The 13,186-nt window shown below is 41.1% G+C and overlaps 1 protein-coding gene across 1 annotated transcript in view; it reads right to left on the bottom strand.

Annotated features, from left to right (window-relative positions):
* Nek4 (NIMA related kinase 4) overlaps nucleotides 1-13,186 on the bottom strand; it is a 50,630-nt gene that overhangs the window by 11,665 nt on the left and 25,779 nt on the right. The window contains exons 8-11 of the mRNA XM_006981507.4: nucleotides 6,984-7,133; nucleotides 5,665-5,814; nucleotides 4,981-5,047; nucleotides 3,421-3,527 (exon numbers count right to left, since the gene is read on the bottom strand). Coding sequence (XP_006981569.1) covers nucleotides 3,421-3,527; nucleotides 4,981-5,047; nucleotides 5,665-5,814; nucleotides 6,984-7,133 — 474 coding nt within the window. The remainder of the gene's footprint in view (nucleotides 1-3,420; nucleotides 3,528-4,980; nucleotides 5,048-5,664; nucleotides 5,815-6,983; nucleotides 7,134-13,186) is intronic.

The following is a 13,186-nucleotide window of genomic DNA, read 5'->3' as shown; positions in this document are numbered from 1 at the left end:
AGAATTTAAAATCCTGAATCATGACAGGACACTAGTGGAATTCAGGTGTTTCTGGTACGTGGACTGCTCTCACCCAATGTGAGGTTGAACTGTTGACCTTGTGTACATCCTACTTCACAAATGAGTCTGTCAGATACGATAAGCTTATAGGCTGAAGATGATGCCCCAACACTGCGGAGAAACCTCAGGTGACTGCCCAGGCAGCTGGCTGTTTCTGTCAAAATTTTTTGGAAGTTGCTTGCATGCACTTCCTGTTTTTATTTTTGTTAGCTAATATTATTCCCTTCTTGGGTCTCTGAGGGAGTTGAAGATTAGTTAGTTATGGTTGAAGATTAGTTAGTTATAGTTGAAAATTAATTAGGATAGAAAGTGCATTAGATACATCTTGGATTTACCAAAATAGGATAGATAATGGAATTATTTTCTCTGATTTGTCAAATACCTGTTTAGGTATTTATTACTTGTATATATTGTATATAGTTATTGTACTTTTGTATATAGTTTTTCTTTTGTTAGTTATAACCTTTTGCTTTTTTTCTTTTTATTAAAATAGAAAAGGGGAAATGTGGTGGTAATCTAATTGTACTGAATTATTATTTTGATTGTATGTTAATAAATAAAGTTGTCTGGGAGTCAGAGCTATTAGAGCCATAGCAAGAGCTGGGCGGTGGTGGCACACGCCTTTAATCCCATAGATATCTGTGTGTTCAGGGTCAGAGCTATTAGAGCCATAGCAAGACTGTGGCGGTGTTGGCACACGCCTTTAATCCCATAAGATCTCTGTGTGTTCAGGGATACAGTCAGCATTGGAGACATATGCCTTTAAGACCTAGGGGGCTGTACATTCAGACAGTGACGAGGCAGTCATGTGTTTGGGTTTACAACCAATGAGAAGGCAGAACAACATACTATAAAAAAACGAACCGGCAGGAAGTAGCTCTCTTTTCGCGAAGCTGGGACAGCAGGAGGAAGGGTGAGATTTTAGCTCTGAGCTCTGACTTCTCGGCTTTCTCTTTTACATTGTTTCTGTGTTTCTTTTTTTTTTTTTTTTTTTTTTTTTGGTTTTTCGAGACAGGGTTTCTCTGTGTAGCTTTGCGCCTTTCCTGGAGCTCACTTGGTAGCCCAGGCTGGCCTCGAACTCACAGAGATCCGCCTGCCTCCGCCTCCCAAGTGCTGGGATTAAAGGCGTGCGCCACCAACGCCCGGCTGTTTCTGTGTTTCTTATTTAATAAGACGGTTGGTTACATCTACAGTGGTCTAAGGAATATACCTCAGTGGTAGTGTGAGACCCAAGGCTCAATCCCCAATATCAAAAAGAGAAAACAAGACAACTCCCTAAGAAAGGCTTCCGACTAAACTTCCAACTGTTAACAAGAATGCCTGGAAAATATATAGCCTTGGGACTGGAGAGGTCACCTAGCCATTAAGAGCACTGGGTGCCATTCCCAGCACCCACATGGTGGCTCACTACCATCTGTAACTCCAGTTCCAGGAGATCTTCTGGCCTCCAGGGCACCAGGCACGCATGTAGTGAACAAACACACACACAGGGAAAACACTCATACACATTTTTAAAATGTATACTTTCAATGAGTTGAGCATAACCTTTTAAATTATTATTTGAGTTCTTTTGTTTTTTGTTTGTTTATTGGGGGTGCTGTTTTTATTTTCTGTTTTTTTAATATTTATTTATTTATTTATTTATTTATTTATTTATTTATTTATTTATTATGTACACAGAAGAGGGCACCAGATCTCATTACAGATGGTTGTGAGCCACCATGTGGGTGCTGGGAATTGAACTCAGGACCTCTGGAAGAACAGTCAGCACTCTTAACCTCTGAGCCATCTCTCCAGCCCTTGTTTTCTGGTTTTTCAAGACAGGGTTTCTCTGTAACTTTGGCTATCCTGGAAATCACTCTGTAAACCAGGCTGGTCTCAAACTCATAGAGAACCACTTGCCTCTGCCTCCAAAGTGCTGGGATTAAAGGTGTGCACTACCACCACCTGGCATGAGTTCCTTTCTTGATCAAACGTGAAAAAGAGGGCTAGACATAGTGGCACACACTTTCTTTAATCCCAGAAATTGGGACACTGGTGGTTGGAGTAAGAACAGCCCCCATAAGCTCACAGATTTGAACGCTTGGTCACACTGAGTGGCACTAGTGGGAGGTGCGGCCTTGTTGGAGTAGGTGTGGACTTGTTGAAGCAAGTGTGTCACTGGGTGTGGGCTTTGGGACTTCATATGCTCTAGCCAGGCCCAGTGTCTTGTTCTCTTCTTGCTGCCTGCAGCTCCAGATGTTAGAACTCTCAGTTACTCTCCAGCACCACGTCTGCCTGTGGGCCACCATGCCCCCACCATGACAGCAATGGGCTAAAACTCTGAAATCGTAAGCCAGCCCCGATTAAATGCTTTCCTTTATAAGAGCTGTCCAAGTCATGGTGGCTCTTCAGAGCACCAGAACATTAAGACAGATACCAGACAGGAGAATCAAGAGTTCAAGGTCATCCTCGGCTACACAGCAAGATTTCATCTTAAAATTACATTACATAAAAAATTAATCTGTAGGGAGCCGCTATTCAAAGATGGCGCTGGCTTCCTGGTAGCCTAGCTATAAACAACCCCATATTTGGCTATGATGCATGAGTATGGTAATTGGCCTTATGTCCTCAGCCTATCCCGTGGCTCCCCGTGCCTGCATTCTGGCGGGACCCAATCACAGTATGGCACGTTTGCCTGATTCCCTATATAAGCAGCTGCAGTTTAGTCCTCGCTGCCCCTCACCTCCCGCTCTCCCTTAACCAAGAGGCGCTCCAATAAAGTGTGATCTGAGAAGAATCCTTGAGTGGTGGTCGTTCTTCCTTGCTGGCCGAGGAGTGCGCTGCAACTGGTGCCGAAACCCGGGAAGGAAACTTAGGACACCAGGTGAGGGGTCGAAGAGGATTCAGAACTCAACACACGGAGCAGTGACATCGGTAACGGTGACGTCGGTAAGTTCTTCAGGAACAGTGACGTCGGTAGTAAGTTCGCCAGGAACGGCTACGACGTCGGTATGCTGATTACTATAAGGGGATTAATCCGCAGCCCTTCGCTCAGACATGGTAAACGGGTATCGGTAATGCGGGTCTTACCGCGACATTAATCTTACATAAATTTAATCTTAAAATTAAAACTGAGTATGGTAGTGTATGCCTGTATTTTTGACACCTAGAACACAGAGGCAGGAGGATTTGGAGGTCACCCTCAGCTACACAGAAAGTTCCAAGTTGGCCTCAGTTACTGAGACTCTGTCTCCCAAAAGGAATAACTTGGTCAGCAATGCCCCTAAAACATGATGCTGACATCTGTTAGGTTAACTGTATTAGGTTTCCCAGGAATAGACACATCATCTCCATGTCCCTCAGGTGTGTGTGATGTACCTGAGTGATGTTGCAGTCAGGAGAGAATCGTCGGGCAGGAACAGGTTGGTCTTCTTCCTGTGGCTTCACTGGCTCCGCTGCACTTGGAGTTCTCCGAACTGAAGGACCTGAAGATATGAACACCCAGCAGCTGTTTGTGGTGTGCTGGACTCAGCTAAGGAGGACTTTGTGCCGAGTACAGAAGACACCACAGGAAGAGTCAGCCAGAGTAACCGCATCATCATTCCAGTGTCTGTCACTTTAGCCCAAATTTAGTCCTGGGTTTACCAGCTTTGAAGCTTGGACAAGTTATTTAGCCTTCTAGAACCACAGGGTAACACTACCTACCTTTGGGGATGACTATAAATACAAAACAAGAAACTGCCCTTAACACATTTACCATAATGCTGGAGACAGAGCCACCTTTAATAAAGGAAAACTGGTAAGACAACTTTTAGATGATGGAAGTAAGAATGACCCACAGAGGAGCTGGAGAGATGGCTCAGCAGTTACGAGCACTTGATGCTCTTGCAGGAGACTTGAGTTCTGTTGCCAGCACACACATGGTGGCTCACAGCCATCCATAACTCCACTTTCAGGGAAGCCAACGACTTCTGACTTCTGTAGGCACTAGGCATGCAAGTGACTTACATATGTACATGCAAGTAAAACACATAAAATAAATCTAAAAACAATTTTAAAAATAGAATTATCCATAGAGCCAGGTACCACACACCTTTAATTCCAACACTCAATAGGCAGTGGCAGATGGATCTCTGAGTTCAAGACTAGCCTAGTCTACATAAGTTCCAGGCCAACCAAGGCTTACATAGTGAGATCATATCTCAAAAGACAAACAAATAGAGCTAGGCGGTGGTGGCACACGCCTTTAGTCCCAGCACTTGGGAGGCAGAGCCAGGCGGATCTCTGTGAGTTCGAGGCCAGCCTGGGCTACAGAGTGAGATGCAGGACAGGCACCAAAACTATACAGAGAAACCCTGTCTTGAAAACCAAAACAAAACAAAACCACAAACAAACAAACAAACCCAAACCCCTCCATTCCTTAGCCCAGTGTAGCTCCCTGACCAACAGAGTATGGATGAGAAAACATGGTAAATATTCACCTGATTTCCAGCCTGAGATTCAAAGTTCAAACACTCTGGCTTCCTCTCTCTCTTTTAAATTTATTTATTTGTTTGTTTAAGAATTTTAGATTTAAAATTTTTATTTTATGTGTATGAGAGTTCTGATGCACATGGAGGTCAGAAGAAGGTGTTGGATCCCCTGGAACTGAGGTTAAAGACGGTTGTGAGCTGCCATGTGGGTGCTGCGATCTGAACCTCGGTCCTCTGCAAGAGCATCTCTCCACCCCTGCCTCTCACTTTACTCCTCTTTCTCTGATACGCAGTTAAGAGTCAGTACTCTACAATACTTTATAAGGATTATCTAAGGAATTTCAAGAACGCTTCCAAATCCTTTTCCCAAATGGATTATTCTGCTTCCAAGATTGTACACCTAACAACCAGAGCCAATTCTTCTGAGCAGCCACAACAACCAACTAGATGAAGCCGTCCGCATCACCTGAGGGGAGCGTCTCCTCCCGTGACTGCTTCAGCCGTCTCCTCTCTCTGGCCGATAACGGTCGATCCTGAAAGACAGCCGCGGGGTTATTTCTGTTTCTCCTCACTTTCCCTGTAGCAATGCATGACATAGCATCCAGGAGTGCTAACTGCCTCCCACGGCCTCTCAAGGAGCGGAAACCACTTTGCATGTGCAGTTTAGTCCACACAAGGGTAACAGCTATGAAAGAGTGATCACAGCCCTGGTTTCTGGAAGAGGTTCATTTGTGGATGAGCGAGAAAATACTTTCATACTTCTCATATTCAGAATCTACTTAGTCTCCTTAAATGATTGCAAGTGGCTCTGTTTGGAAGTGCAGACCACGTGCATTGCAGTGAAAGCCCAAATCTGTCCCTTCTAGAATTGTTAAGGTGGGGCTAATACATTTTAATACGAACCTCCACACTGTACACTGACTTACAAGAAGTATTTTTTTTTTTTTTTTTTTTTTTTTTTTGGTTTTTCGAGACAGGGTTTCTCTGTGTAGCTTTGCACCTTTCCTGGGACTCTCTTGGTAGCCCAGGCTGGCCTCGAACTCACAGAGATACGCCTGGTTCTGCCTCCCGAGTGCTGGGATTAAAGGCGTGCGCCACCACCGCCCGGCTACAAGAAGTATTTTTAAACCCAGCACACATTCATACAAACCTTAGACGATGATGTTGAACTGATCCTTGAACTGTCTACAGACTCAGCCACAGGTCTACCTTGGTTTTCATCATTTTGTTTTGTTGCTATGGTATCCACTTTTCCAACAGCAGGGGGAGAAGGCAAAAGCCGAGGGGGTGACTCTTGGAACTTAAGTAATTTAAAGAGCGGGGGAGATTATCAGTTTCATATACAGTCATCTCTAAAACTTCCCATTGCCAAGTCCCCCATGCATTCATTACTGATTTGTCCTTAAAAAGTTTAAAGCACTTAATTTTTTTTTTTTTTGACAAAGGAAGGTCTCATTTCCCCAGGCTACCCTCAAATTGACTATATGTAGTCAAGAAAGAGTATGAATTTCTGATTGTATTTACACATCCTAAATTTTGGGGTCATAGGTTTGTGCCACCATGCCTGGTTTACTTGATGCTAGGGAACCGAACCCAGGGCCACAGGCCTGCCAGACAAGCAATCTACCAAATGTGCTATATCAACATTTTAAAAAGCCAGTCCTGCTTGTGCAGGCCATAATCCCAGCTACCTGAGAGGCTGAGGCAAGAAAATCACAGTTTCAAGACCTGCCTGTGCTAGAGAGACTCTGCCGAAAGCGGAGGACTGCCAAAGAAGCTTGGGGACAGGGTATCTGAATGCATATAGCCATACATAGCCATATAGAGCTATATAGAGATACATTCATACATATACATATATATTTTAAGACATAGCTTCTTTTTTTAAGCTTTATCTATTTTATGTATACGGTGTTCTGCCTGCATGTACATCTGCATGCCAGAAGAGGGCATCAGATCTCATTACAGATGGTTGTGAGCCACCATGTGATTGCTGGGAATTGAACTCAGGACCTCTGGAAGAAATGTCAACGCTCTTAACCACTCTCCAGCCCCAATGGAAGATATTTTAATAAATGCGGTATCAAGGGTTAGGAATTCAGCTCAGTGGTAGAGTGCCTATATAGTATTCACAAGACCCTGGATTAATTTTCCAGCATTGCATAGAAAAAAATATGTATGGTCAAGAAAATATATAAAAAGGAAATTCATGTTCAGCAACATAACGCAAAGGAACCAAACAGCCTGTTCCTTTAACTTTCAAAATGACCCACGCATTTTTGCTATATTTCCAACTCACTGGTACTTGAAAACGAGTATGAAGCATCTTATCCTTACCCAGCTTCTTGCTCCATTCTTTCCGTTTTTTCTGTACTTTTTGGCAACTGTTAATCATTCTAAACAAAAGACAAGCTTCCCAGAGCCTGTCTCCCAAGCAGCACAATGACTCACTGCAAAGAGATTGCTCACCTGGCTCTTTGCCTGACCACGGTCAGTCTGTTCTCTTTTTCTCTGCCTTCGTTGTCGAGACACAGAAGGTTCAGAAACAGAGTTGTGTGGCTGGAGTCTTGGGTGGATGCTGTCCTGTTTTTCTATTATGCATCCACCAGGAACTTGATCCTTAAAAGAAAAAGGAAAGAAACACATACTAAAGAATAATAATAATATATTAATAATAAATGCACATAGTCACAGGACAGTCCTCGAACTTCAGATGCCAGACTCTCCACACCTGCTTTTGCAATTGCAAAATGAAGGGTTAGAGAGATAGTTTAGCAGTTAAGAGCACTGGCTGCTCTTCCAGAGGACCTGGGTTCAATTCCTAGCACCTACATAGCAGCTCACAACCATCCATAACTCTAGTTCCAGGGGATCCAACACCTTCTTCTGGCCTCCATGGGCACTGACCACACCTGGTGCACAGACATCCATGAAGGCAAAACACCTGCATATCACATAAATTTAAAAATAATGTTAACTGTACAATGGAAGTGAGAAGGAAGCATTCTCTTTTTCAAAATGAATGCTTATGTTTACAGGAAATGATGACCTTAATTATGTTCTGGTTTTTACTCTCTTGTCTCAAACAAAAGCAATTATTTTAACAAAATAGGGGCTGGAGAGATGTCTCGGGGGTTAAGAGCACTGATTGCTCTTCCAGAGGACCCAGGTTCAATTCTCAGCACCCACATGGCAGCTCACAACTGTCTGTAATTCCAGTGCCATCGGACCCAACACCCATGGAAAAAAATTCCAATGTGCATAAAATAAAAATAAAAAATAAATGCTTAGAAATAAACTAACAAAGAAATATAAGACTAATGTTAGTTCAATGTAGAATACTGGCCTAGCATGTCTCATGTCCTAGGTTCAGTCACCAGCACTAAGAAAAAAAATTAAAGAAAAGTAAAAGACACCTAAAGAATGGGAGAAAATATTGTCAAATTTTGTGTCTCATGAGATGTGGTATCTAGAAGAACTCTTTCAGTTTGATAATAAAAAGAGAAATAAACTAATTAAAAATTGGCAACAAGGGCTAGGAAATGGCTCAGTGCAGAAGAGAATTTTCTGCTCTAGCAGAGGACCAAGCTCAGTTTCCAACAACCACATGGTGGCTCACAGCTGTCTGCAGCGCTGATCCAGAGGATCCAATACCCTCTTCTGGCTTGTATGGGTACCAGGAATGCATATGGTATACATATATACATGCAGGCAAATACACACATAAAATTAAAATAAATATTAAAAAATTTGCCAGAGGCAGGCAGACATGGCAGCAGTCGGCAGACACGGCAGCGCGGCAGAGGCAGGCAGGCGCCGACGCGGCGGGCAGCAGCCGAAACACAGTTGCAATAAAGACCAAACACTGAGCTATTACCCACTGAAGAGCTAGTGAAAACAAGCTCTTAATCGAGAGCTTGGAACAGGGATGCCTTTAATCCCAACACCCAGCGAAGGAGCCATCTTCGTGGGACAGAACCAGAATGGATCTGAACACTCCGTCTGAGGACAACCCAGGGCCCAGCTGCTGATCGTGTGAAACCCAACAACTTGGAGGTGTTGGTGAGACTACCCCATTCAGCTGAAACCCATCCCGGAAAGGATTCAGAACCCTATAGTTTGAAGGCTGAGGAAACAAGATCAGCTGAGGAGTTGATGAATGAACAAAACGTGACCTGAGAACACAGAAGAAGGCGCCACCCAGCCACTGAACCAGATCACCAGAATTATAAGTATACACTTCACTGACTGAGAACAGGTAAGCTCCCATCTTCAGACCGACAGATCAGGTCCCTATCCCCTAAGCCCTACCCACTGGAGTCCCAAAGACCAGACAGCTACCTTTCCCTGCTCCCCCACCAAAACAAAACAAAACAAAAACCCAAAAAAACAAAAAAACTAACCCCTACGAACCTAACAACCACTGAAACCATAAGCACACCCTGCACCAACTGGGAACAACTGCTCCCAAAGACAGAGCCCATTAATACTGATTTGACTAAGCTGCTCCTGAAGAAACAGAGCCCAACAGCACCAATTTAACCAAGAACTCCTAGTGAACCAAGACTAAAAATTAGAACAAAAGAGGCACCTTCAGACACAGACACTGCCTGTACCGAGCAGAGGAAGAGATGAGTAGACGCCAGTGCAAAAATACAGGCAACAATATAAAGACCTATATGACAACATCAGAACCTAGTGATTCTACACCTGCAGGAACTGAACATACCATGACAGAAGAAACAGAAGAAATCAATCCTAAAAATGACTTTAAGAAGATGATAGAGGCCCTTAAAGAAGAAATAAAAATTCCCTTAAAGAGGAAATGAAAAACTCTACTAAAGAGGAAATAAAAAATCCTCTAAAGAAATGGAAGAAAAAACAAACAAAAAATTGGAAGAAATCAAAGAAAGCCAGGAAAAAGTAATTAAACAGATGAAGGAAACCATTCAAGATCTGAAAGTTGAAATTGAGACAATAAAGAAAACACAAACTGAGGGAATGCTGGAAATAGAAATCCTGACTAAACGAAAAGGAACTACAGAAACAAGCATAACCAACTGAATGCAAGAGATGGAACAGAGAATCTCTGACACTGAAGACACAATAGAGAAAATAGATTCATCAGTCAAAGAAAACACTAAAAACAAAAAAGTCGTAACACAAAACCGCCAAGAAATTTGGGATACCATGAAAAGACCAAACCTATGAATAATAGGGATAGAAGAAGAAGAATACCAGCTCAAAGGCACAGAAAATATATTCAACAAAATCATAGAAGAAAACTTTCCTAATCTAAAGAAAGAAATACCTATGAAGATACAAGAAGATTACAGAACACCAAATAGGCTGGATCCAAAAAAAAAAGTCCCCTCGCCACATAATCAAAACACTAAACACACAGAACAAAGAAAAAATATTAAGAGCCACAAAGGAAAAAGACCAAGTAACATATAAAGGCAAACCCATCAGAATAACACTAGACTTCTCAATAGATACTATGAAAGCTAGAAGGTCATGGACAAATCTTATGCAGACACTAAGAGACCATGGATGCCAACCCAGACTATTATACCCAGCAAAACTCTCAATCACCATAGGCAGAGTAAACAAAATATTCCATGATAAAACCAGATTTAATCAATACCTGTCCACAAACCCAGCCCTACAGAAAGCACTAGAAGGGAAAATCCAACCCAAAGAAGCTAAACATGCCCATGAAAACTCAGGCAATAGATAACCCCACACCAACAAACACCAAAGAAGGACAACACAACACAACCACAAAAAATAACAGGAATTAACAATCACTGGTCATTAATATCCATCAATATCAATGGTCTCAACTCACCTAAAAAAGACACAGGCTAACAGAATGGATAAGAAAACAGGACCCATCCATCTGCTGCATACAAGAAACACACCTTAACCTAAAAGACAGATACTACCTCAGAGTAAAGGGCTGGGAAAAGGCTTTCCAAGCAAATGGACCTAAGAAACAAGCTGGTGTAGCTATCCTAATATTTAATAAAATAGACTTCAAACTAAAATCAATCAAAAGAGATCAGGATGGACATTACATATTTATTACAGGAAAAATCCACCAAGATGAAGTCTCGATTCTGAACATTTATGCTCCAAATACAAAAACACCCACATTCATAAAAGAAACATTACTAAAACTTAAAACGCACATCAAACCCCACACATTAGTAGTGGGAGATTTCAACACACCACTCTCACCAAAAGACAGATCTACCAGACTGAAACTTAACAAAGAAATAAAGGACCTAACAGATATTATGACTCAAATGGACTTAATAGATATCTACAGAACATTCCATCCTAACACAAAAGAATATACCTTCTTCTCAGCACCCCATGGAACCTTCTCAAAAATTGACCACATGCTTGGTCACAAAACAAATCTCAACAGATTAAAAAAAAAATTTGAAATAACCTCCTGTATCTTATCAGATCACCATGCCTTAAAGTTAGACTTCAACAACAACAAAAATTATAGAAAGCCTACAATCTCATGGAAACTGAATCATGCCCACCTGAAACATCAATGGGTCAAGGAAGAAATAAAGAAAGAAATTAAAGATTTCCTAGAATTCAATGAAAATGAAAGTACAACATACCCAAACTTATGGGGCACTATGAAAGCAGTGTTAAGAAGAAAACTTATAGCTCTAAATGCACACATAAAGAAGATGGAGCAATCCTATACCAATGAATTAACGCACACCTGAAAGCTCTAGAACAAAAAGAAACAAACTCACCCAGGAGAAATAGATGCCAGGAAATAATCAAATTTAGGGCTGAAATCAACAAAATAGAAAACAAGAGAACAATACAATTAATGAAACAAAGAGTTGGTTCTTTGAAAAAAATCAACAAGATAGACAAACCCCTAGCCAAATTAACCAAAAGGCAAAGAGAGCACCCAAATTCACAAAATCAGAAATGAAAAGGGAGACAGAACAACAGACAATGAGGAAATCCAGAGAATCATCAGATCATACTTCAAAAACCTGTACTCCACAAAAATGGAAAATCTGGAAGAAATGGACAATTTTCTGGATAGATACCACATACCAAAATTAAATCAAGACCAGATAAACCATTTAAATAGACCAATAACCCCCAAAGAAATAGAAACAGTCATTAAAAGTCTCCCAACCAAAAAAAGCCCAGGACCAGACGGTTTCAGTGCAGAATTCTACCAGACTTTCAAAGAAGAACTAATACCAATACTCTTTAATTGTTTCACACAATAGAAACAGAAGGAACACTACCAAACTCTTTTCATGAGGCTACAATTACCCTGATACCCAAACCACACAAAGATGCAACAAAGAAAGAGAACTACAGACCAATCTCCCTCATGAACATTGATGCAAAAACACTCAACAAAATATTGGCAAACCGAATCCAAGAATACATCAAAATAATTATCCATCACGACCAAGCAGGATTAATCCCAGGGAAGCAAGGGTGGTTCAACATATGAAAATCTGTCAATGTAATATACCATATAAACAAACTGAAAGAAAAAAACCACATGATCATCTCCTTAGATGCTGAAAAAGCCTTTGACAAAATCCAACACCCCTTCATGATAAAGGTCTTAGAAAGATCAGGAATACAAGGAACATTTCTAAACATAATAAAAACAATTTATAGCAAGCCAACAGCAAACATCAAATTAAATGGAGAGAAACTCAAAGCGATACCACTAAATTCAGGAACAAGACAAGGCTGTCCACTTTCCCCATATTTATTCAATATAGTACTAGAAGTTCTAGCTAGAGCAATAAGACAACAAAAGGAGATCAAAGGGATACAAATTGGCAAGGAAGAAGTCAAACTTTCACTATTGGCAGATGATATGATAGTATACATAAGTGACCCCAAAAACTCTACTAGGGAACTCCTACAGCTGATAAACTCCTTCAGTAAAGTGGCAGGATACAAGATCAACTCAAAAAAATCAGTAGCCCTCCTATACACAAATGATAAAAGGGCTGAGAAAGAAGTCAGAGAAACATCACCCTTTACAATAGTCACAAATAATATAAAATACCTTGGGATAACACTAACTAAACAAGTGAAGGACCTTTTTGATAAGAACTTTAAATCTCTAAAGAAAGAAATTGAAGAAGATATTGGAAATTGAAGAAGAAAATGGAAGGATCTCCCGTGTTCATGGACAGGTAGGATTAACATAGTAAAAATGGCAATCTTACCAAAAGCAATCTACAGATTCAATGCAATCCCCATCAAAATCCCAACACAATTCTTCACAGACTTGGAAAGAAAAATACTAAACTTCATATGGAAAAACAAAAGACCCAGGATAGCTAAAAGAATCCTGTATGATAAAACAACCTCTGGAGGCATCACCATCCCTGACCTCAAGCTCTACTATAGAGCTTTAGTAACAAAAACAGCTTGGTACTGGTATAAAAACCGACATACAGACCAATGGAATTGAATTGAAGACCCTGACATTAATTCATGCACATATGAACACCTGGTTTTTGACAAAGAAGCCAAAACTATACAATGGAAAAAAGAAAGTATCTTCAACAAATGGTGCTGGCATAAACTGGATGTCAATATGTAAAAGACTACAAATAGATCCGTATCTATCACCATGCACAAAA

This window comes from Peromyscus maniculatus, chromosome 9, assembly GCF_049852395.1.
Source record: "Peromyscus maniculatus bairdii isolate BWxNUB_F1_BW_parent chromosome 9, HU_Pman_BW_mat_3.1, whole genome shotgun sequence".
NCBI lineage: Eukaryota > Metazoa > Chordata > Mammalia > Rodentia > Cricetidae > Peromyscus > Peromyscus maniculatus.
Note: the sequence above shows the minus strand (reverse complement) of the source record. Positions and strands in the feature narration are given on the sequence as shown.